At 35.4% G+C, this 27174-nt stretch overlaps 1 protein-coding gene across 1 annotated transcript in view; it reads left to right on the top strand.

Annotated features, from left to right (window-relative positions):
• The window catches only part of GluClalpha (glycine receptor alpha 1), a 204368-nt gene that overhangs the window by 165696 nt on the left and 11498 nt on the right, over positions 1 to 27174 (top strand). The window contains exons 5-6 of the mRNA XM_089095053.1: positions 10232 to 10366; positions 25419 to 25648. Of these exons, the coding sequence (XP_088951179.1) occupies positions 10232 to 10366; positions 25419 to 25648 (365 nt within the window). The remainder of the gene's footprint in view (positions 1 to 10231; positions 10367 to 25418; positions 25649 to 27174) is intronic.

Below are 27174 nucleotides of genomic sequence, written 5' to 3'. Positions count from 1 at the left end.
GGCACGTAGACAAGATATGGTTTATGATATTAGTAGCAGAGTATGCCTTTCTTTTCCTCTTTGCTTTCATTTGAATGCTAATACCTAAAAGCCGACGAAAGGTTCTATCAATAGGTAGCATGTTACCTATAGCAATAGCATGAAGATACCCCTCTTCATCAACTATTATTTTTATGTTGGCATTCCATTTGAGTACTAACATCTCTGGAAATGATACTTTTCCATATACACCATTTGTATAATTGAATTTTTTTTGTTATTCCAAGGAAATTTAATTCCATAGTGTCATGAAAATGTACGCACATGTTTCCGATAGTGCTATAACTTGTACTTGTTTCATATTTCAAATACTTCTCCTTGTCAGCATTCAATGCTACAATAACACTAGCATGTGAACACTTTTCTAATGGGGGGTCATCCACATGTTCATTATGCACTTCATCTTTGCTATTATTTGATTCATTAATTTTTTCATTAATGGTAGTGAAGTTTGCTTTTACTTTGTTTTTCATCGATTCATCTTTATATTCCTAAGTGATATTTTCTGCCAATATCCTTTTTATTTTCCTGTCAATTTCACTGTCTATTACAACACTATTTTTACAAAGGTAACAGTTTCGGCACGTCGACAAGGTATGGTTTATCATATTAGTAGAAGAGTATGCAAGTCTTCGTTTGATCTTCCGTTGAATGCTAATACCCGAAAGTTGACGATGGGGTGTAACAATAGGTAGCATGTTACCACAAGCACTGGAAAGAAGATGTCCCTCTTCATCAACTATTATTTTGATGTTGGCATTTTCTTTGAGCGCTACCATCTCTGGATATCTCACTCTTGCATATCCATCGTAAAAACAGTTGAATTTTTTTGATACTTCCAAGGACTTAAATTTCCTACTGTCATGACAATGTCCACATACATTTCCAACTGTGCTAACATTTTTATTTGTTTCTTAGTTTAAATACTTCTACTTGTCATCATTCAATGCTACAATAACATTGACATGTGGACACACTTTATTAAAATGCTTCATCTTCACTTTTTTAAAAGATATGGCTTATGAGTTTATCGTACTACTGCGTCAAAGACACTGATTTAATACATGCAATAGAGTAGGTAGTGTTGACATCTGGACATGGAATATCATTGGGAAAGTCAAATCGTGTCTCTGACCAATCACAGAGTACAATTGTTAGAGCCATAACCATATTTTCTAATTTTAAGATACGTACAAAAAAAAGTTGAATAATTTCAAAGTTTAAAAAAAATAGTGTGCTTTTATGAAAAAAAAATATTTAATTAGAACCATAAGTCCTCATTATAATGAGTATCCGAAAATGGACTTAAGTGTCACATTTGAGTCAAAGAATTGACCAAGTTTCAAGCTTGAACGAGATAATTGTATTTTCCATAATTTTCTTACAGGAAACTAGAGTTTATGGTCAAAAGACCATAATAGCTCAGATTCTAGAGAAATCTTTTATTTTTCAATCCATACCTGGACTTAAGTTTTACCTATAAACCAACAAATTGTATTTTCCATAATTTTATTACAAAAGACTAGATTTTACGGTCAAAAACCATTATTAGCTTAGATTTTTCACTAGCAACTTGCCCTCCACTATAACTTCACTAATACATCCTTCTGCCAATCAATCCATCTCCCCCAAAACACTTTTCAGACATTTCTTGTTAAAATTTTTTATTTCAACTCATCCACACGGGTTTTTCGCTAGCATCTCGGCCTCCACTATAACTACGCTAATACATCCTTCTGCCAATTAACCCATCTCCTCCAAAACACTTTTCAGTCATTTCTTGTTAAAAAATTTCTATTTTAACTCATTCACACGGGTTTTTCCATATTTGAACCAGAGAATGGACCTAAGTTTCACATTTGAACGAGAGAATTGTATTTTGCAAAATTTTCATACAGGAAACTAGAATTTATGGTCAAAAACCCTTATTAGCTCAGATTCTACAGAAATAGTTTATTTTTTGATCCATACCTGGACTTAAGTTTCACCTATGAACCAACGAATTGTATTTTCCATAATTTTCTTACAAAAAACTATAGTTTAAGGTCAAAAACCCCTATTAGCTTAGATTTTTCGCTAGCAACTTACCCTCCACTTTAAATTCGCTCATACATCCTTCTGTCAATCAACCCATCTCCCCCCAAAACATTTTTCACCCATTTCTCGTTAAAATTTTTATTTCAACTCATCCACACGGGGTTTTCGCTAGCAACTTTTTTAATGTTTACCAAGTAAAGAAAAACGACAATGAATCAGACAACCAAGTCTCTCGAACCCTTTAAAGCTCTTTGAAAATATACAATAACTACTTATTTAACTAAAAAATTTCGTTTTCAATGAACACTAAGTATAGAAAAACAAAACGGACTCAGGCACAAGAGTGTCTCAAATCCCGTAAAGATCTGTTAAAAGATATAAGAACTACTGATTTAACACAAAAATTTTGTTTTTAATGGGTACCAAGTAAAGAAAAACCACACGGAAAAGCCCTTATAATAGCATAGGAAGGAACATAAGCTCCTGGAATAGCATAGGAAGGGGATATAAACTCTTATAATAGCATGGGGGGACATAAGCCCTTAAAATAGCATGGGAATTCCTATACACGCAAGCAAATAACATGGGAATTCCTGTACATGCAAGCAAATAACCTGGGAATTCCTATACACGCAAGCAAAATAACTTGGCAATACCTATAAATGAAAACAAATAACCTGGGATTTCCTATACATGCAAGCAAATAACATGGGAATTCCTATACACGCAAGTAAATAACCTGGGAATTCCTATACATGCAAGCAAATAACATGGGAAGTCCTATACAAGAAAGCAAATAACATGGGACTTCCTATACATGCAAGCAAATAACAAGGGAATTCCTATACACGCAAGCAAATAACTTGGGAATTCCTATACATGCAAGCAAACAACAAGGGAATTCCTATAAAAGCAAGCAAATAACATGGGAAATCCTATACACGCAAGCAAATACCATAGGAATTACTATACAAGCAAGAAAATAACATGTTAATTACTATGCACGCAAGCACATTACTAGGGACTAACTCTACATGCACGCAAATAACATGGGAATTCCTATACATGCAAGAAAATAACATGGGAATTCCTATACAGGCAAGCAAATAACATGGGAATTCCTATACACGCAAGCAAATAACATGGGAATTCCTATACATGCAAGCAAATAACAAGGTAATTACTATCCATGCAAGCAAATAACATGGGAAGTCCTATACAAGCAAGCAATTAACAAGGGTATTACTATACACGCAACCAAATAACATGGGAATTCCTATACATGCAAGCAAATAACAAGGGAATACCTATACAAGCAAGCAAATAACATCGGAATTCCTATACATACAAGCAAATAACATTGTAATTCCTATACATGCAATCATATAACAAGTTTTTTAATAGGCATTATAGAATATAACATTTGGATTCCTATTCACGCAAGCAAATAACATGGGAATTCCTATACACGTAGGCAAATAACATAACCGTTTCTTTTATTCAAACCCCAACCGCGAAAGAAGTTATCGTGTGTTAAACAACCTCTGATTGGCTCATAAAAAATGTCCACGTCAAACGATACATTCAGTGTGCAATTCTTATCAAAAACAAAAAGCTTTATACCCCTTTTTTCCAATGAGAGTTAGCTTTAGCAACGACACTTTCCTAAAAAAACTAGTCTTGACTAAAGGCAATTGGCCAAAAAATCAATCACACTAGTACCGGTATTGCGTACTCGTTCCTCTTTGAAAGATGTATTGACCTCTAGATTAGAATTAACTACCAGAAAAACCTGTTTGGCTATACGTCTCGTAGAAATGTTTTCCTATACGTCTGCTAGAATAACATGGTATTTGCTATATGTCTGGTAGAAATGGTACTTCTTACCCTACTTACGCCCTTTTGGCAAACTAAATGCACATAGTGCCAATTCATTTAGTTCAACCATTCCCTTAACACTCTCTCAGAGTTTCAACATTTTACCTTTGGGTGTTCCTGATATATCACAGATACGCCTTTTTGATAACCTGGATGCACAAGCTGTCTTGATCGAGTTCAGGATCTCCTTGAGCATTCCTGAGCATTCCAACTTGAAAACCTTAGCTATTCCTGATGTATTGTAGATACGCCTTTTTGACAACTTGGACGCACATAGTGCCTTTTCGTTTACTTCAATATTCCTGCCCGAATATTCTCTGAAAGTTCGAACTTAATATACCTAGCTGCTCCTGAGATTTCGCAGACACTTCTTTTGTTCTATATCCCCCTTAGACATTGCCCGAAAGTATCAACGCAATACCCTTTGCCATCCAAGAGATATTAGAGATTTTAATAACCTGGATGCATATAGTGTAACTAGAACTATGCCAACATCCCTCTCCGCATTCCTTATTATTTTTAACTCAATACATTTAGTCGTTTCAGAGTAATTGTAGATGCGGTCTTTTTTTAGAGCCTGGACATACATAGATTCTTTTAATTTAATTACATTCCCCATCCCACCCCACCCCCCAAAAAAATCCCTGTAAGTCTCAGTTTAATACCCTTATCCATTCCTGAGATATTGTGTAAGCCCCTTTTATCATTATAAAATATATGTTCAAACAGTTGCCAATTTATCTTTTACGGCCCTTGTACCTGGGCCTTTGGGGTTCATGCCATCCCTGGAGGCATATTTATTGGATATCTTAAATATTTGATTAGAATGGCAAGCTTAAAACTTTGACTGAATAGTGGGTATGGGGGCCGGTTAGAAAGAAGAACAAGGGAGGGGGACTGTTCGTCCTTCGATCTCTTATTACTCTTAGAAAGGGCACCATTAACTTTCAATTTCCAATGGAAGGAGCCCCTTCTAACTTTTTTAGAGCTCCTCCCACCCCTCCCTTATGAAGTGACTCTAGGAAAAAATAATACATTCAAGGTCTATGACTCTTTCCTACAGACAATGCCAGAGCTTTGGCGCTGATGCCTCTGTTTCGGAGCGAAAGGCTCCGTTTAAGCAGACGAGCAAAGCAGACATAAACTTCAAATTAAAGTCAGGCTAAAATCAAAAATTCTCAAAGTAAGCAACGAGTCCCTTGTAGGTAAGTTGGACCATGCCTGAAGGGGAACCCTACAAGGATTTTGAATCTGTATGACTAGACGACCAAACTGGGCCAATGGCCTCTTCAATACCTGTCCCTATGCCATCGTCACCAACACTTTAGCTGAAAGGGATGAATTTGACACATTTTTTCATTAGTAATCATACAATGGCTCAAAATGAGTATCATTGGGGGTGCAAATTGAGTCCATTGGTCGTCCGGTCCCTTCTTCTCAATGCCCATTTTGTGGCAAACAGGAAGGCATATATTGTCTTCACTGAAAGGGAATCCCATAAGAAATTCAAATCGTTCCAATTAAATAACTTAGGTGGGTCCCTAGCCCCCCCCCCCAACACTCCTGACCTTGCTCCCTCTCAACTTTTTAGCGCAAACGTATATATGTTGCATCTCGTTTTAAGCAAATTCTTGCAAAAATTTTTAACTTTGATTAACAAAGCCACAGAGTGGGCTATTTGTCTCTCTAAATACCCCCTCTTTCATCCAGCCCATCGTAACGTAATTATTTTAGGAGAATGGAAAGCAAACTGCACCTTGTTTGAAAAAGAATTAAGCTGAACCAGATCCTGGATGCAAACCATTAATAATTATAGCATACAACATTTACTGAATAGTACTTAAACTTTATTGGGGGCACGTTTTCTAGGACTGTAAATAAGCTCATACTGTTCCTGGACTTACCCTAAAATTGACGTTCAAGATCCTTGGGGAAATTTCAAGAGTGAATTTCTAAACAGAACTATAAACAACTATAAACAGCCTGATTTTAAGTCCTTCTGGCTATGTTCAAGGCTTGAGATGGTTGCTGAGGGTCAAAATAAAAGACGTTACCTAGTTAAGATATTACGAAACTCCATATTAAGATCCCAGATAGAATATCGTTTCCAGCTGTCAGAAATGATTCTCTTGGAAAATGCCTCTTACATAAACTATAAGTTAAAAGTGTGAGTACCTATGAGTGGGCTGATACTTATTTTTTCTGGCATTTCATTTCTTCTGAGTTCAAAGCTTGAGATGGTCACTGAGTTTAAAAATAAAAGACGTTGCCTAGTAAAGATATTACGAAATTCTATATTAAGATCCAAGATAGAATATCATTTCCAGCTATCAGAAATGATTCTCTTGGAAAAGGCCTCTTTTATTAGCTAAGTTAAAAGTGTGAGCACCTTTGAGTGGGCTAATATTTATTTTTTCTGGCATTTTAAGTCTTCTGAGTTCAAAGCTTGAGATGGATACTGAGTGTAAAAATAAAACCAGTTATCTAGCAAAGATATTACGAAACCTTTTATTAAGATCCATGAAACTGTGTCATTTCCAGCTCTAAGAAAGAATTTTGACTTTTTTTTTAATCTCAAATATTTGAAATTTAATTACGATGGCTTATAAAGTGGTGACATTTCAAAATAAATAGCAGAGATCTATGCTTTTCTTCTCTTTTTATAAGAAAAATATCCTTCTATATTGTATCGTTCTATATTATTCTTTTCTTTATCAAGCTTCCATACTATCTTTTATATTATCAAGAAAAAATTTCCTTCTATATTCTTTTCTCCCTTTTTTTCTTTTTTGAATGTCGACAGAATTTTGATTTTATATTACATTATTCTGAAAATTCTTTTAAAATAATTTTATTTTTTTATGTTAATTGTCTAGGTCAAAACACATGCTATTAACTAAACTTTACATATTTCCCCTGCACACCAGAACACACAAGAATTGGCAGTAGCAACATTTTATCCTTTGACATTAACTTATTTATCTTCAGAAGTGGTTTAAACATTTGTACTTCTAAAGTTTCCTAGTCAGTGTAATTTCCTCTCGCTAGATTACTATTTTATTTGAAATAGGAATAAAATGGACTCCTGTATCTGTTTCTTCCTCAATACTGTTTCCTGTTTCTAATTTTCTTTTCCCAGCCGTCCTTCTTACTTTGTGGAGAGATGGGGACTCGGTGCAGATAAATAAAGCTCGATAAATGAGCTATCAAGTAATACTCACTGGCACGTTTTTTGTTTCTCACTTTTTATCCATTGTTCAGCCAAAGCTATATTATACAAAGACTATAATAATAATAAAATATCATATTTAATAATATTATACTATAATTAAATAATTTACAATAATAAATATTATTGACAATTAATAATCCTCCCTTATAGAATTAAAGCATAGAGTTACGTTCATTTAATATACTGGTTTCATCCACGATTTTGAGCATCTGATCACAAAGAAGTGTATATTTGTTTATTGGGGGGGGGAGATTTTTCCCCCAAAAAGTTTTCTTGCTTTTTTCTGTCAGGTTTTAGATTTTTCAAAAGAACCCTGCTCCCAGGAAAAAAAAACGCGTTGTTTTTTTATAGATATATCAAATTTGACTCTAAATTTGGCCATTTGGAGCTTGAAAAGTCCAAATATTGGCAAATTCGTTAAATCAGCTAATTTTATATATTGTATAAAGCTATTTTGGGGGGGGGGGGTGAGGGGTAAATAAAAATATCTTTTCTAACTCTATTTCGCCAATTTTTGGTGTTCTTCAATGGTAAATTGAATTTAGACAGAATTATAGTATGGTTTAATTTAAGGAAAATGTAGTATGATTTAAGGGAATGAGAACTTCCTGGGAGGGTATTAAGAAGGAGGCTCTGAATAGATTGAGCTGGAGGAGGAGTGTGCGTAGCTGTGTTGGCCTCAAGCGGCTTGGTGCTGTGGTGAGATGTTAGTAGTATTAGCAGTAGTTTCTTAGCCATCTCGTACTCGGAATGCTCTGAATAAGTAGGCACATAGACCAGAACACTGAATATCTAGGAGTAATGTGTTAATTCATTAGGAAGGGTTGAACCAGAGGTGATATTCATGTTGATGTGGGTTATTTAAATCAGAATCTTAGCAAATAATTAAATAGTAGAGGTGGAAATGAAGCATGAAACCACTGGTTAATTTTGCTTATAGGACGAGAATCAGATAGGAAGAAACACCAATTGATTCTCCATTCAATAACATTTCTAGTTACTCTGTGAACATACTTATGTTAATGTTTCTGAAAAATTTAACTTATCTAAGCATGTAAAACTTTCAAAGATTTTCAAGAGTTGATATTTCAATTGATTTCTGTAAGTTTCATTTATGTGCTTAAATTTATCCCTTCGAAATATCAAAAACAAAATTCATAGTTGATTATGATTGGTATTTGTATTAGTAAGATTGAATTAGTGCTGAATTTCAATAGTTACTTTCTTCCTTGTTGCTTGAAGTCTGTCCTCCTATTGCCACAGTGTGTCCACGCCAGTAGATTATGTGTAATTTGAGAGTTGCGGCTTATTCGAAATGTTTCCATTTTTGGAGTATGGAATATCTAGATATAGTGTATTAATTCTAAATTTGAATATGTAATTAAATAGTGGCCCAGGGCAATTATTTTTTTTATCTACTTTCTATAAAACTGCTTTTTGATATTTTATATAGCTAATTAGTTTGTTTGTAGGCTAGTAGGCAATAGTAGGCAGTGTTCCAATGTCTGTATAATAAATCCAATTTGAATAAAAATCAGCAATTTATTGTATATAGGCCTAGGCTAGATATCTATATGTATCTGGCCTCATTGGGGGTGGGAGCTGGGATGCAATTTCCACAGCAGTGGTTATCATAATAGAAAAGCTCCTTGAAAGGGAAATCTTCTTTTTCTAGTGATTGCCCACCTTGTTACTTATGCTTACTATGTAATTACCGACTAAAATGTTAAATGAAATTGCCAACAATGACATAAATATCACATCTGAATTAATTTTGCCTGTTAAATCATAAATTTCCTCCTATGAATTGTATATTTTGTTTACTTGTCCCTGCTTTCCTATGCCTATGCCTGATTATTCAGAGCATTTTAAGTTCCTAGTGGCTAAACTTATAGCCAAAATAACTATGTCTATTTAAAAAAATACGTTATGGTTCTATCTGGAAGCAAAACAGCATCAAAATTGAATAAGCTGGTTGGGAAAAGTAAGAAATATAATGTTCATTTACAAAAAAATCGAAGTTTCATGAGAATAGTTTTTTAAAATTAAGAACAGAGGCCCAGTTTCTGAAAATAAAGGTGGGCGAGTCATTTGTTTAGGAAAATGGTCCAAAATAGTGAGAATGATGTTTTACTCAAAATAGAGGTTTGAGCAGCGGTTGCCACCTCGCTTTTATTTTAATTTTACAGTTAGACTATTTTCTATTAGTAACCATTTTGCACACCCAATCTAAAGTCTTAGCTTAGGGTCTGAAGTCGTACGCGTAAGAGTTGACTTTTAATTAAGCAAACAACACATTTTTTTTACTGATCACATTTTGACAAGTAAACTCTGTCTTTTTCTATGCAGGAACTCATATTTATCAAGATTCTGGTATATATTACATGATAATAACTGTATAGCATAGACAATGTGCTAGTGCAAGAAATTACACCCCATTTCTTGGCCTAAATTCCAACCCGTATCCTGGCCACAGCTAGAAAATAAAATAAGTCATCAACAATACAACTCCATGCTTTGGTATGGCTGTGAAACCCGGTATTTAGGTCAACAACTTAAGAAGGAACTCTTTGCGCTCTAAAACATGCGTTTAAGACGCGTTCTAAACGTACACTGTAAAAAAAATATAACGAACGTCTCGGATATGTCTCTGTTGTACAGTACAACAAGAGAAGACGTCTCAACCACTGATAATGAAGCGGTCAAACGGCAGAAGTGGAGATAAATGGGGAATGTGATTCGCATGCTCAAGGCTTGTCTAACAAAGGTCGTCCTCCAATGGCGGCCACAAAGTACAAGAAGAAGATTCTGCCCTAAAAATATTCTTGGTCAGCTACAAAGCTGAATTCCCAAATCTCTATGCCTCACTCCAACCCAATTGGGGGATGTTGTGGCATCCGTGACGATGAAAGATAACTGGTGACTTCTTTGATTCCCTAAGCACCTTTGGAGGCGCAGGAAGATCTTAGGTATAAGGTAAATAAGTCGTCAAGACTGTTGTCCTTTGTTTGATTTTCTTTTTACTCTCTCCCTTTTCATTTGCAGACGGGTGGACCACAGATGATTTAGTCTTTCTATGGAGAGATGGAGATCCAGTCCAAGTAAATAAAAACTTGCAACTCCCAAGATTTACTTTAGAAAAAGTTAGTACAGACTACTGCAATAGCAAGACTAATACAGGTAAATAATTTTATATATACATATATATATATATATATATATATATATATATATATATATATATATATATAATATATATATATATATATATATATATATATATATATATATATATATATATATATATATATATATATATATATATATATATATATATATATATATATATATATATATATATATATATATATATATATATATATATATATATATATATATATATATATATATATATATATATATATATATATATATATATATATATATATATATATATATATATATATATATATGTGTGTGTGTGTGTGTGTGTGTATATATATATATATATATATATATATATATATATATATATATATATATATATATATATATATATATATATATATATATATATATATATATATATATGAATATATTTATAAAGCTGCAGTTAGGCAAGCTGAAAACTAGAAATCTATTGAATAGGAAGAATGAAAAGGATACTTTTTTGATTAGTTTTCTACAAGAGATAGGGATTATCAAAAGCATGAGAAATACTTTTTTAAAAAGGATAAGGTTTCTCAGAAAACATAACAAATATCTATAAAAAAAGGAGTATATCCTATCAAGGCTATTACGAATAAGAGTATTTCTTAAGATTAATTTACACTAAGTCCACAATTCTTTCAACTGAAAACCAGGAAAAATGAAAAGAAAGATCAATAGAATCGACAAAATCAATACGAGAGCATCTCCATTTTAATTTTCGAAAATAAAGACAGTGTTCTTTTTCCATTCAAGAATTATCAAGAACCAGAGTGTCTACCATAAGTTAAATCATGAAAAGTGTAATCATCCCTAGAAACGCTCTTATGGTTGCAGCTGCAGCTGCAACCTGATAAAGAGCAAACCACAGCCCGTAATAACTAGAAGTCGGAAAAGGCGTTTAAAAAAAGAAAAAAAAATGTCAAGTAAGGAAGAATCATCGAAGCTGATTCAGGAATAATATAGAATATTATGGCTAATCGTAATAGTAAAGGTCTATTGCAAAAACAAATTTATAGTATTTTGACATATCACCGGAAACTTCTCGAAACCTCACCATTGGAACCACCACGGTTGAAAACCAAGTGTAGGAGTAATGCAGTCCTTCAGCTTGAAAAATAAAGTAAACTATTTTTTTCGCATGGGAAACAGTGATGTGTTTCCTTTTATCCCAGGGGTGAGAAGAACCAAACTAGTGTTCATAAAATGTTGGGAGAGGGCTCATTTGAAAAGAAATAACAATATCTACTGATTTTTTAAAAATTAAATAAGGATATTGAAAAAAAATAGAATGCGATCTTAGACAAAAACTGCATGTTCATTTACAAGAAGATATAACATGCAGATGCTTCTTTGAAATGTTGCTTCTCTGGGGTATCATGTCGTGTTTGAATGACTCCATTACCTTAATCCCTGAAACGTCTTGATTTTCCTTGAAATGCCGTAACAAACTGGTTTTCACAGCATTCCTTTTATTACGAATAACAAAAAGGACTGACTTATATCATGCATTGACAGGTGCGTTAAAGCTTCAAAAACTCCTAGTATGAACTGATAGCTTAAGTTATTTTAAAGATCAGTTCACCGAAAATGTTTAAATCCAAGAAGCAAAAATAAAAGAAGCATACTTTCTTATGAAAAGCTCAAAATTCCTTCCAGTACTCTGGCAGAAAAACTACAATAATAATAACACAAATATCCGTGAATTATATTAACTACCCATATAGAAGTCTTTTAATGTCCTTCAATGTTCTAAAATCTCTATGTATTTCATATTGGATAATAGTTCTTAATTAATTGGATATTCTATCTGGAAAACCTCAAATGCACCAAAAATAATTTAGGTTTTGGACTATTTGTGTGATTAGTTAAAACAAACTTTAATCCACAAAAGAAGTTTTTTCAAAGAAACCAAAAATGAGCCGAAAACAAGTCCAATGATTTTCCAGCGTAAAACTACCACAAATTACCATCATAAATAAATGAAACACAAACGAACAAAAATTACAATAAATAACCGAGTCAAAGTCAAAACGCGCAGAAACTATGATAAGTAGGACTGACACCCCCCCCCCCCCCCATGCCTTATAAAGACCAGCGCAAAATTTAAACTTTACTGAACTTAAAGTATTAACGCTCAACATTTCCTCAAGTTTTCACCTCAATATCCTTAGTCTTAATAAATGTAGTAGTTGTAGTACCAGTAGTAATAGCAGTAGTAGGAGTAGTAGTAGTAGCAGTAGCAGTAGTAGTAGCAGAAGGAATAGTAGAAGAAGTAGTAATGGTAGTAGTAGCGGACAAATATTGCCTTTTCTCCAATTGATCATCCCCCTCATCATTCACAGAAAGGTCAAAATTAATACCTTTAGTCATTCCTGAGTTATGCCCTTTTGACAAACTTTATGCACATAACTACTAGCACTACTACCAACAACTCACCCTACCACCAAGCAAACTGAGGTCAGCACAGCTACGCACGCTCTTCCTCCATCCAAATCAATTCAAAGCCTTCCTCTTTCCACCCTCCCAGGAAGTTCTCATTTTCTTTTCCTTACGATATCCTCCTACCCCAATCAAGGACGACTTGCTTTCTATTTAGCCCTAGCTGGTTGGCCCAAAAGGACAATTTTTGGCAATCTGTCATCCTTCATCCACAGAACGTGCCTTAGCTATCTCAACCTTTCCCTCACTATAGCCATAGAAAGCGGGATTGAAGCACACTTTTTGTAGAGCCTACTGTTTGAAATACAGTCAGTTAGTCGGGTACCCAAAACAATCTGTAGGCCAATTCTCTAGGAAAGATCTAGCAAATCTTCCTCCGTTTTTTGGAGCATCCATTTTTCACAACCATATTTGACTACAGTCATTACTGTAGCTTCCAATATTCTAATCTTGGTTCACAGACTTACCTTCCTGTTCTTCCAAACTTTTTTTGATTGCGAAAAAGCACATTGGCCCTTTATTTATGAAATAGAATAGCTATTCTATTTTTAACATTTTCACCGGATCCACCGTCTTTACTATTAATACTACCAAAGTTAGTGAAGTTATCCACCTGATCAATCTTTTCGTTACCCAGCGTCACCTTTTCTTCTTCCCTTATTCCTAGCCTTAGCGACTTACTCTTCTTAACATTAAATTCAAATCTATTCTAGCACCCTGAACTTACAAAAACATCTAAAAGATCATTCGTTTTGCTCACATTTTTATCTAGGATGCTTAAATCGTCAGTAGTATCTAAGCCGAGGAAAGTTTTACTTCCCCATTTGGTTCCCTGTCCTCCCATTGGCTTTCCCGTACTGCTTAAGACAAAGTCCATCAAAAAGATATATATAAATGGGGATAGAACATAACCGTACTGAACTCCTGATTTAATACAAAACCAGCTGCTAACCTCATTTCCTACATTAACCGCAGCAGTGTCATTCTCGTACATAGCACAAATCATTTTAATGTATTTGTCTGGTATCATAGGCAGCGCAATAGCGCTGCCTAAGTAAAGAGCGGTTTTGGCACAATATGCTATATTTCTTTTTAGACCAGGACATTTCGCATCGAAGGAGATGTCGTAGAAACTTCAAAAGAGGCTCATTCGATTAAAAATTGGAAATTCTAGTTCTCCTTTAAATAGTCAAAAGTGATTAGAGGACAACAAGTCCCCAAAGCCCATTATTTCCCCATACACATCAAATTATAATTTTGGGACAGTCATTTTGTTCGGCATAGATGAAAGGTTTAGTAATTAGGTCTTCGGGGATGACCACCCCCCCCCCCTGGCCCTCGGGGCAAGGACGATAAGTTTTACTAGTTGTTCGTTATTATCATATAAGAGTTTTTATGGCTGTGGTGGTCGTATAAACTTCGGAGGTGGCTCATTCAGTTGGAGATCAGAAGTCTTAGTGTCCTTTTTAAGAGTCAAAAGTGATAGGAGGGCAAATAGCCAATACCCCACCCCCACCCCCACCCGTCCTGTTTTTCGCAAATGCATCCGACAGAAACTTTGAGATACCCATTTTGTTCAAAATAGTCTAAAGATCTTATAAAAAGGCCTTCGGGGTTGAAACAACCCCTCAGAACCAGGAGGCAAGGGTTGTAAGCTATGCCCCGAAATCATATAAGGTTTTTATGGAAAGGGTGGTCTGATAAACTTTAAAGGAGGCTCATTTCATTGGAAATTGGAAGTTCAAGTTCCCTTTTAAGAGTCAAAAGTGATGGACGGCAACTAGCTCCCTCCTCCCAACGCCCTTTTTCCCCCAAACATATCTAATCGAAATAGTGAGATATCCATTTTGTTAAAAATGTTCCATAGATCTTATAAAAAAGGCTCCAGGGCTGACACAACCTACCAGAGCCCTGGGGCAAGGGATGTAAGTAATGCCCTGGAGACATATAAGGTTTTTATGAAATGGTTGGCTGTATAAACTTTTGATAGGGCTCATTTGATTGAAAATTGAAAGTTATAGTGTTCCCTCTTTAAAAGTCAAAAGTGATTTGAGGACAACCAGCCACAGCCCCACACCTATCATTTTCCAAAACAAACATCCAATCAAGATTTGGGACATTGATTTTCTTCAGCATTGTTCAAAAATCCAGTAAATATGCCTTTGGGGTTGTCCAATCCCCTACAGCCCTCAGGTCTAGGGCTTGAAGTCCTTAACACACTATGCCCACACAGATTGTTAAGAGGACGGATCAGCCTTGCTTTAGGAACGATTTATGGTATTAAGCTTTAATTTGAAGCTTAACCAATTAAGTTGATGCTTTCAAGGGACATTTAGGCGGATGTTAAACTAAATCAAAACGAACTATTAGCATATAAATTGTCAAAGGGGTGACAAAAGAATGTCTCAGGATCTGCACACATTATAAATAGATCTTTCAGGATAAGTTGTGGCGGATTTTGAACTAGCCAGAAGACAATTTATCTATATTTTTAATGCTGATTTTACGTTTACTATAACTAATAACGCTAAGAGTATTAAGGTAAAACTTTTAGGGAACGTTTAGGGGGTGTTTCAATTTAACGAAATGACTATAGGTATGCAGGTTTTCAAAGGGCATATAAGTAATATCATAAGCAGCGGTGCTCTATCATAGCTAGTAATATCATTGAAACTTTTAAAGGAGCTAGTTTAATTAGAAATTAAAAGTTCTAGTGCCCTTTTAAGAGTCTACCAGGCTTAAAACTACCACATATGACCATCTATAAATAAATGAAACCCAAACTAACACAAATTATAATAAATAACCGAGTCAAAGTCAAAACAAACAAAAATTAACATGAGTAGGGCTGATAACCCACAGACCTTATCAAGACCAGAACATAATTTGCACTTTACTGGACAAAAATACAAATGAACGTGTATTGTCAGTTTAATATACATATGCTGATATTCATTTCTTAGAAACCTTAATAATTTTTGATTCATTAAATTTGAAAAAGTTAAAACCCTTAAAATGTTTTTTCATGTTTGTCGTCGTTTAACTAGGTTTAAACTGTTCTGTAATTTTACATTAGGAAAGTCGATACAAGTAACATCGCCAGGGAAGAAAAACAAAATAAAGAAATCGAAGAAAGGACAAATAGAGATAGCAAAGAATATCCTATTTTGATATAGCCTACAGTAAATGCGTATTTTTAGGCTACATCTCATTGATATTGATGTGAATATTATGTCTTATTGTTTGATAAAGTAGGAAGGAGGATGCTCCATTGCGCACTAATTTCGCCTCAATGTCTATTATATTTACCCAAGGGCGTACAATTATCCAGGCATCCCTCCCCCTTCTCCTCAAGAGCAAAGTAATAACTTAGAAACATTTGGGAATAATTTGGCTCTGTCATGGGCAAAAATTTTCTAATTACATCCACATGTGAATTTTGTAGCCTATTGGGAAAAAGTCTTTGGATGCCCCTTTCTTTCCAAAAACCTATTTTGTAGAGCTAACACACCGGTTTTTTTCTGATTCTATGGCAGTATTTGAGCAAAGAAAGCTCATCAAATCTAAAAATGTAATTTCTTCTTTGAACATTTTGATAAAACCAATCGGTTTAAAACTGTCACATAGCTATTATACACTTGCCAGTTTCAGAGGTCGCGCCACTACCCCTTGGCGTATTCTGCATCAAGTATTTATGCAGTCGGAACAGACTAATCTGTTATTAGAGTTAATTTTTTGCAGGCTTTATTTGACCAAGCTGATTCATCTCGTCCTTTCTTCATTTGTTGAGAGTATTGTATATTTAAAAGAATTTTTTTTTTTCATGAAAGTAGAGAGCGATATTTAACTTGAAATGGCCAAAAATTGTCCTATATAGTGTTATTCATTTATTTATAGGTTTGAAAACCTGTCATACAGAATACAAGAAAATAGGGCAATAATGAAAAAAAGAACGAGACATTAAACAAAAATAAACTAAACACTTCAAAAATACATCACAATTTTATCATAGTAATGAGATAGTATTGATGTCTAAAGGTGGTTCGGTTTTCGATAGACAAGAATCGTGCACAGAAACTTGTTTTTACTCGTGTTACGTTCTCTTACAAGATAAGAATTACGTTGAAGATACTACGTGAAACAAAAGAAAACTAACCGAAATTTTGACTCTGAATTTGCAAATAGTTTGCGACGGTTGAAGGAAATCATATTCGTGACTAATGATATATACGATAGTTTATTTCAAAATTTCAAGTGAGCTTTTAAGAGTTGTCGTGTAAGCCCTATCAATAAGCCTCGTGGAAGATCAAGATAAGTACTCTGATCAACTGGCTTGACCCTGCGGTTTTTGAAAGGGATGTCAGCTGGTGGCGCTTCCCTCCAATTAAACAAAGAGCAAATTCACACTTTAGGGTATTTAATTTGAGGCCAAGCTGCACCTACTCAGATTGTAGTTAAACCTCGCTAATGTGCCAGATAGTCCGATTTAAATTCAGAATATCGCCTGCATAACAATTGAGTGACAGATTAAGACCGTCAAGGATGAAAGATGAAGGAGCAACTGACTGTCCGTCGATAACTCCATTGTTAGAATAGTGAAGAAGAAGGACCGCTACCTTGATGGATACCCTTCTAAACTTCAACAAACATATCAGAAAAGCATGGATGATGAAAAGCAGTGTGGAACACTTAAGGGCCTTTTGTTTTAGATGACGAGTGAGTTATCAGGTTATATTTCACACTTGAGTACAAATCTTGAGGGGCTTTGGTATTGGAAGGTCTACCCAAAAGCGGCTCGACACAGCGTTGCGTAATTAGAGAGTCAAACACTGTACGCCATCTTGACCTGCTAGCCAGGGATTTTCACCTGATGCATCAGCATCAATCAACGCGTTCATGATTACGGAGATTGCACGAGAACATCCAATACGAGGTTGGAATCGGAGATGAGGGAGCAACTGACGTTGCACGAGGCTGGAATCCGAATTGATAGGGTTAACACCACACACCGTTCTCAGATGGTAAAACAAAGCAGTTTTAAAAGCCCGTGAAACGCAATAGCAACTATTATGGTTAGAATGACAAGCATCAAGTGGAAAGTTTGCCTTTCTTTGTAATCTGGATGAGATTTCCAATGAGATGTAAGAAGGTAAAACTTCTCGGACAACAATCATCTTCACGTGAAGAGTGATACAGTTTAACACTAGCTCTCTACCATAGAGAACATGACGAGTACTTAACCAATCAATGCCAGAAGACTTTTTACGTTTTTTAGCGTAGGATATTCTGTGATACGGAATCAACTAAGAGAACGATGTTTTCGGGAAGACAAGTAGATAGAAGATCGTCAAATTTGTCTACGTATTTGAATTGAAGGGCGGCATCTGGCGTAGACAATTCAGCAAAAATAAGACTTCTACTCGTATTTTGAAATATCTTGGGCAGATAGACGGGCAGTGAAAAGGCCTCTTAAGACAATTCTCTAGAGGGAAGTTCGGGAATAACTAGCTTGCTGACAATTATTTTAACTATTTGGCTCATTGGGGATTTATTTGTTTTGAAAGCCTTCTTTTGATAAAAAGATACTATGCAGGGTGAGGCTACAAGTTTATCAAACAGTTTGCGGTGACTGCTACTACTGCTAACAACTCACCGCAGCACCAAGCCACCTGAGGCCAACACAACTACACATGCTCCTCCTCCACCCCAATCTATTCAAAGCCTCTCTTTTTACGTCCGCCAACGAAGTTCCCATTTCCTTTAAATCTTTCTTTATGACGTCCTCCCACTCCAGATGGGGACGACCTGCTTTCCGTTTAGCCCTAGATGGTTGGCCAAAAAGAACAATCTTCGGCAATCTGTCATCCTTCATCCGCACAACGTGCCCTAGCCACCTCAACCTTTCTTTCTTTATAGCCATAGAGAGCGGTATTGAACCTCGTTTTTCGTATAGCCTATTGTATGATATACGGTCAGTCAGCCAGGTACCCAGAACAATCCGTAACCAATTTCTGTGGAAAGCATCTCGCATATCTTCGTCTACTTTTCGAAACGCCCATGCTTCAGAGCCATATTTGACGACTGTCATCACTGTAGCTTCTAATATTCTAATCTTGGTTTGCAGACTTATCTTCCTATTCTTCTAGACTTTTTTTTAACTTTGAAAAAACACCCTCAGCCTTGGCTATTCTACTTTTAACATCTTCACTACTCCCACTATCTTTACTAATAATACTACCAAGGTAAGTGAAGCTGCCCACCTGATCAATCTTTTCATTACCCAACGTCACCATTTCATCTTCACTTATTCCTAGCCTTAGTGACTTAGTCTTCCTAACATTAATTTTCAAACCAATTCTAGCACCCTGAACTCGCAAAACCTCTAAAACTTCATTCATTTGGCTCACAATTTCATCTAGGATGCTTAAATCATCAGCATAATCCAAGTCCAGGAGACTTCTTCCTCCCCATTTGATTCAATGGTCTCCCATTGCCTTTCCTGTGCTCCTTAAAACAAAGTCAATCAAAATAATCCATATAAAGGGGGATAGAACACAACCCTGCTTAACTCCTGATTTAATACAAAACCAGCTGCTAACCTCATTTCCTACCTTAACCGCAGCAGTGTTATTCTCGTACATTGCACTAATCACTTTAATGTATTTGTCTGGTATACCATACAAGGATTAAACCTTTACTAAAGCTCTTCTATCAACAGAATCGAATGCTTGCTCATAATCTATAAAACTGAAGACCAAAGTTGTTTGAAAACTCAGGCACTTCTCAATTATTAGCTTAAGAGTGGAAATTTGGTCGAAACATCCTCTACCTTTTCTAAAACCGTACTGTTCTTCTCTTAAAACTTTGTCTGCGGCACCTCTCAGTCTAAAAAGTATCATATTACTAAGTAATTTACTACTTAAAGAGACCAGACTAATGCCTCGATAATTACCACACTCGATTTTATCACCTTTCTTATAAAGTTACTTTATCACCTTTCTACCTATTCTGTTGTCTTGAACAATCCCCCCAAGGAACTCAATGATCCAAATGACCGGAAAGCTTTCTTAGATATTTTCTGTGAAAATACCAATGGCATTAGCCAACTTTGCAAATCTGAAAACGAATGGAAGCTAGTGGTCAGGTCGAAAGCTGCAGCAATGAAAATCATTGAGAAAACAAAATCTTCCAAGCCCGATCTCAAAATTGCTGTTCGAGAACCCCTGCACACAGCTGTGCTTCGAAATTTCCCTGAGGATATAAACTGTGAAGGACTAAAAAATATAATCCCGAATAGTACGAAGACTGAACAGTGCGGAAAATCCCGTTCTTTCAAAGTGTATTTTGACACTTTCAGTGAGCTCCAACAATTTCTGAGTGTTTCGGTGATTATCGGCTACGAGCGTCTACCTGATGATCCCTTTAAGTTCTTGCCAAGACGATGCTATAACTGTCACAAAATCTGTCATCTCGCTTCCCAGTGTACGGCTGAACCTTTATGCTCTAGATGTGCCTCGAGTGAACATCGTTCTACGCGAGATGAACCATGCAGACAGCCGACATTCTGCGTTGAATGCAGAATCGGCATTCATACGTGTTACAGTGTAAAATGTCCCTCAAACAGTAATCCACAAAAGAAATGGCATCTGAAGCTTTTGCAGTTACATGTTTATCGAGGAACATTAGTGCCTCGTTCGTGAATAAAATTCCGATCTTAGATGTTGTATTTGAGCAAAATGAAGTTGTCTGTTTACAAGAACATTTCGTCACAAGCCGCAGTAAAAGTATTCTTAGTTTTAATAGTTCAGTATCGGTTTATTCAGTTTCAGCGAAGCAGCTAAGTGGAAAAGGGCGACCCTCCAGTGGTATTGCCACTTTCGTTCGTTTGACTAGTGTGTTCGTTTTATCTAGTGTATTTGAAGTCAATGATAATTGTCTAGCAGTTATTTTTGAGAGCTTTGTTTTCATTAATGCATAACTGCATAAAAATTGTTATGATGAACATTTGGAGCGCGCTTTTACTTACTCTAACAATAAATCTAGTTACCGTACTAACAGTAATAGATCATTTATGCTTCAATGTGCATTAGCTGGTGACGTCAATTGCGACTTGAATGAACCGCTCTTATATAGGTCTTTACGTTCTACGTTTTTGCTTAGGATTTTTGGAGACCAGTTTGACCTCAAGTGCAGAGATTTAAATTTTACACATGTACACACCTCAATGTCCAGATCAGATCTCGATCACGTCGTTGCGTCCGCAAATCTCAGGATTTCGCCTGTCAAGGTTGTGCTTGATTTTCAGCTGTCTTATCACTTACCAATACAGTTCTCAGCCGAGATTCCTTGCCACAGCTCGGATACACAAACGCAAACAACTTCGAAAACCCCTCCTAGGTCTCGCCGTGATTGTCGTAAAATTAACCCTGTTTTATTTCACGAAGAAGCCGCCAGAGTCCTTAGTAAGATCCGTGTCCTTTTCCATCTTCTCTCTGGATTAACTGCTCTTTCAAGGGAGGAAACACAACTATCAGTTGACTTTTATTGCGCAGAAATTGGTCATTCCCTTCTCTGTGCTGAAAAAGCTGCCGTCCCTCTAAGTAGACCCGTCATCATACCCTTCCTGGCTGGTTTGAAAATCCAGAGTTAGCGGATACCCATTCTAAGTCTAAATTTTGGCTTCAACTTTGGGTTTCTTGTGGACGACCCCGTTCGGGGGTAGTCAATTCAATCCGCCTTCTCACAAAAAGAAAATTCGCAAAGGAGCTAAAAGCTCACAGAAAAAAGATGATTGATATCGAATCTACACGGGCCAAAATTAATCCTTCTCTCCTTTGGCGTTTTCTGTCCTCTAAAAGCGATTCTTTATCTGCATCTGCTATCCCTGATTCTGAATGGTACGCATATTATGGGTCAGAATTTTCGCCTCCCGACCCAGCCCTCAACGAAAGATACGAAGCTGAGTTGAACGATTTCTTAGATAGTTGTCCTCGGAGTGATTATCTTGTAATGGAGGGAGCTGTATGCAAGGCCATCTCTCACCTAAAACCTAAACAATCTTTTGGGATTGATGGGATCAGTACACTCCATCTAAAAAGTGGTGGGCCCGCTCTCATTAGTCATGTAACCCTCGTGATGCAGATTATCCTCATTCAGGGTATTGTCCCAACCACTTTCTCAATTGGAGATCTTACGCTAGTTCCTAAAAAAGGAAATGTTACCATGCAATGCTCCTCTTTCCGTCCAATCACGGTTTCTACATCTCTCTGCAAGTTATTTGAACTTTTATTCGTAGATGAGTTTGAAAAACTGTGTTGCAGTCCACCAAGACAATTCGGTATTGGTTGTGCGCAAGCGCTCCATGTCGTTGCATATGCACTCCTGGATGCATACAAATCAGGAGAAAGTCTAGCAATTGGGGGCTTAGACCTGCAGAGAGTGTTTTAACCATTGATGAATGTGCTGACGTTGACTAACTCGGCTGAAAGATAATTGAATCGAAATATAATCCAAACTCTCCGCGATTTTTACTCTCACCTTCACGTACAATTCAAGCTCCTTTTCAATACAGGTCTTCCATCAGCCCCACGGTCAGCCTTGATACCAGTCCGTAAAGGGGCCCGTCAGGGAGCAGTTTATCCCCCAATTTCTTCAACAACTACATTATTGAACCTCAAGACAGCTGTCCTTCATCATGCATTCTCAGTTCCATTGACATCTCCCTAGTATGCTATGCTGATGACACGCTGAATCTCAGCCGGACGCTTAACCGCCTTTAAGAAATATTCTCATGTCTGCAGTCCAACTACGAGAAAGTTGGTCTGAGATTTATCTCCCAACATTTGGAAGTCTTGCCTTATAATTAGAAGAATCACCCTTCTACTATTATCATACTAGGTGATTCTCAGTAAAACCAGTTAATAAAATAGTATATCAGGGACTTCAACTAGGTTGCTCATTGCATCATACCTGCTCCCTCCTTATCTCAAATTTTGTATATCAAATTTCAATATCCTGTTCGTTTATTGTTGCATACATTCGGAGCTTCAACAATCCAATACTCGAAAGTATTTAAGATCCTACCAGTCTTCCACATATATGATATGTGAACTATGTCAAAAATTTATTTAAAAAATGTGAATACCATACAATCTGTTCTATATTTTTTCGTTTTGCAAAGTACCTACTAAAATACTAAAATTGCCACCTTGGACAAAAAATAGTTTTCTGATTCGGCGCTACAACCTAGCGGACCCAAATCTAGCTGTTGAGACACTTATTAGCTGGCAAAAAACAAAACCAGCAATTCTAAAGCACGAGTGGGCAAGTTTGCTTGTTTAATTTTCCCTCTTGTTTCCCTTTTTATTTTTTATTTTTATTTTTCTTTTTTTTTATTTTTTTTTATCCTTTCAAAATTTGTTGTTTTTGTTGCTATTTTCGAATAATTTTTTGTTTCTTTTTTAATATTTGAGTATGATATATTTAAGTTTCCACTTTTCGTACTATTTTGTATACTATTTAAGAAGTTGTTGCTTTTGTTGTTATTATTATTTTTCTTTTCTTTAGTATATTATCGTTTTGTTTCCTCTTTTCGCATTTTTGTATACTCTGTCATTGCACATTTATTGTATACGACGGGTTTTCAACATATATTATTATATTATATTAACGTTTTCCTAAAATTGTTAGGCACTTTCCCTTTTTCAAAAAGCATATTCATAATCTTCAGTAACTTATTTCTAACTTCAGAACCACCATATTTAAGAAACTCATTCACCACCCTATCAGTACCTGGAGCCTTAATATTTTTTAATCCTTTTAGTACTGTTGATAATTCCTCCTCACAATACAAATCTTCCTTCACATCCAAGTTCGTGGTAACGAACTGTAAATAAGGAGTGACGCGGCTCAATAGTAACCGAAACTCTAAAAAAACGGAATTAATGTATCAATAGACATATCAAAAGAAAATTTTACTCAAACTAGTTGAAAGGTCCAAAAATTATGCCTTTGGAGTTAACATGACCCCCCACAACCCCTTGGGATAGGTCTTTAAGTTGTAAGATTTTCCCATTGTTTACGTATAGTATTCGTTATTGAGAAGTATTCAGATATTTTTCTTGGGATTTTGTACTTAGAGTCTGTTTCCATAGGGACAATTTTCCATAAGAAAGGAAATTTTAGGGGGTGAACTTTCCAGGAGAAATTTTACACTGGGGGGATTTTGAGAGAATTCCTATACGAAACTCTTTTTACTTGTCTTCCTTTCTCCTTGCCAGCTTAATTTGCATGTGGAGATGTTCTGGGAAAATTGTCCGGGGAAATTTTCAGCGGGTTTGGATTTCTGGGAAAAAACTTCCGCGGAAAGGGAGATTTTCGGAGTGATTGGACAAACGATTAGAAATTAAAGTCCTTTTCAAACGAGTATATGATAAGGAGGATTTTTCCGGCTGAATTGTCCGCAAGAAATTTTAGGGAGGGGGGATATTCAGCGAGGATGGAATTACCCGGAAGGGATTTTACGGCGTGGGGGATTTTAAGTGGGAGGAAATTGTCACATAGAACTTCCGCGTGAGGGAAGAGAATTTTTCATGGAGGGTGAGCCAGATTTACCGGCGTTATTTGAAAAATGATCAGAATGAAATAATTAAACAAGTTTTTCAACTGAAAGTAAGGAGCAACATTTAAACTCAAAATGAACAGATATTATTCCGTATATGAAGGGGTTAGGCCCTTCCTCAATATCTTGCTCTTCGCGCTAAAGTAAGTGCTAACAAATTTTGAGTGAAGAGCAAGATATTGAGGGGGGGAATCCCCCCTCAATATCTTTTGGGGAATCCCCCCTCAATATGTTGGGGAATCCCCCAACATATACGGAATAAATTCTGTGTTTTTATCGAATCCAATAAGAGATAAGGTTGCTAAGTTATATAATAAGAGGTTCAACAAATACAGAGTTTTAATTTTTTTTAAACTGCTTCATGTCCTTTAATTTTGGCTTGACTGAGACAAGAAAAATGTTGCCATTAAATCAGCCTGACACTCTTTGATTACTGGCTCAGAATTAACACCTCGTAAAAAACGAAATTAGTTATTAGTATTCATTTTGTAAATAATATGATGTCTCGTATTCTTGAAATTTGCGCTCCAAGGCTCTCAGATACGTTGAATTTGACAACGAAAACTTAATTAAAATTGCCCCCTTAAACCTGTTTCTCCTTTTTCCAAATTGTACATGTCTTCTTCTTTTCTTCATGTTTTTTATTAGCACATGTTTTCCTTTTTTTCTATTGCTAACATTGTTTTTAAGTGTGCCTGTTCCTAAATAAAAGGCAGATTCTTTTGATGTATATCAATTATTGTCGTAAAACTTTTGTTTTTATTTTTCTGTTGCAATTGACAAGGGTTACTCTTTTCTTACCGCTAATTAGATAGCAAGGTTTGGTAGCACAATCTGTAAAGCAAATAAGCCAAAATGATATCAATCTAAATAAACATAAATAAAAGCCAATTTAATTTAAATAGAGTAAAAATAAATTACCCTAGCAACTTAAGAAAGTTTCTAATTATATAATATTTTTAGGCGAGTATGCCTGTTTAAAAGTGGATTTGATCTTCAAACGAGAATTCAGCTACTATCTAATACAAATATATATACCTTGCTGTATGTTAGTGATCGTCTCCTGGGTTTCTTTCTGGCTTGATGCCAACGCTGTCCCAGCTAGAGTATCACTCGGGGTTACAACTCTTCTTACAATGGCCACCCAAACAACTGGAATAAACAATTCACTGCCACCAGTGTCTTATACAAAGGTAAGATATAGGCGAGTATTGAAGGGTATTATTTTTATCGTTTAAAATCCCTCGTAAAAAAAAGTACCAGCCCCTTCACCTTCTTCCGCAATAAATTCTTCGGTAAAATGAAATGCTACTCTAAAAATAATAAAAAAATAATAAAAACTAGTCTGATAAAAGATTAGTGAGACAGTTATTTTTTATTACCTGTTAATTTATTACAAATTAAATTATATCTCTGTTGTTTTTTTTTAATTACATTTTACTATTAAGACTAATTTAGATAATAGTTACCATTCCCGATTCAGCTAGAAAGGGCACTTTTTTCTTACTTGCCAATTTTTTTTTAAATGAGTATTTTTTTTAGTTTCATTTTAACTTTTTTTTAATAAATCAAATAAAGAAAATATATTTGAGCCAGTATTTTTAAGATATATCTTGCATAATCTACAAAGCAATAATTTTTGCTTTTTTTAGTTTCCAGTTCGTTCTTCACTTCCGTAAGAAAATTTCGTTTTTTTTTCAACTAATTTTTGCTCTTTTCTTGAACACACACTAAAACATTACAAAAAATCGGTAAATTTATATTTATTGACATAATTTTGCAAGGGAGAAAGAGAATACATCACTTGATGCCTTTTGTATGTCTTTTTCAAATATAATAAATGCTTCTGGTGCAAATTCCATTCTGAGCGTTATTAGGGCTCAAAAAAGCCCATAGTAGCCAAGATTTTAAAATTGTGTTTCAAAAAGTATTGCTATTCGTAGTGAATTCCCTATCATCTGACGATTTATGAATAATCACAGAGCTCCCTGCAGCATTCATGTCAAACTTTATAACTGTTTTAATAAGTAGGAGGGTTCAAGATCTCCTCTTTATGGTTTTACATGGTTTTATGGTTTATGGTTTTTCTCTTCTTTATGGTTTATGGTTATTGCGAACCGACTGATTACCTGATTACCTTGTAATTTGTATTCCCCGGTATTTTGACACTCTTTGGGTAAAAATCGATGGTATGCTTAAAAACGGCACCAGATATTATGATTTTGTTCAAATGAGACCCCTCCCGACATTCTACAACCTCTGGTTTGATACAATCACTCCTAGACAAAAAAAGGGAGACACATCAGTGCAAAAAAAGAGCTTTTCCTTGTTGTCCAAGGTTGAACTGTGAATCTCCTTAATCCAGTTTTCATCGATGAAGATTATAGAGGAGCGAAATAAAAAAGGAATTAATTATTTCTTTATTATAATATTAATCTCTTTATGATTTTTCGGATGTAGGCATTGTTTTTTGCAAAATTTGAATTCTTTTATGCTGAGATTCTGAAATTGAATTATTATCTGTTTTTCTTATGGAAGGTTTTTGTCAGTTTCATAAATGACTTGAAATGATTATAGACTTTGAAAGATTGAATATTAAGTATTTAGAAATCGGCTGAAGCTAGAGCCTGGATTTTTTGTTTCAAAATTAGACAGGGAACTAAAAAAGAAAGGTAATAAACATGAATTTCAAGAAAATTGAAACTTCATTGGAAGAAGT

This window comes from Artemia sp. Qi Xiang Cuo, chromosome 9 (genome assembly GCF_049724085.1).
Source record: "Artemia sp. Qi Xiang Cuo chromosome 9, ASM4972408v1, whole genome shotgun sequence".
Lineage (NCBI taxonomy): Eukaryota > Metazoa > Arthropoda > Branchiopoda > Anostraca > Artemiidae > Artemia > Artemia sp. Qi Xiang Cuo.
The sequence above is the reverse complement of the archived record's forward strand: the minus strand, read 5'-3'. Positions and strand labels throughout refer to the sequence as shown.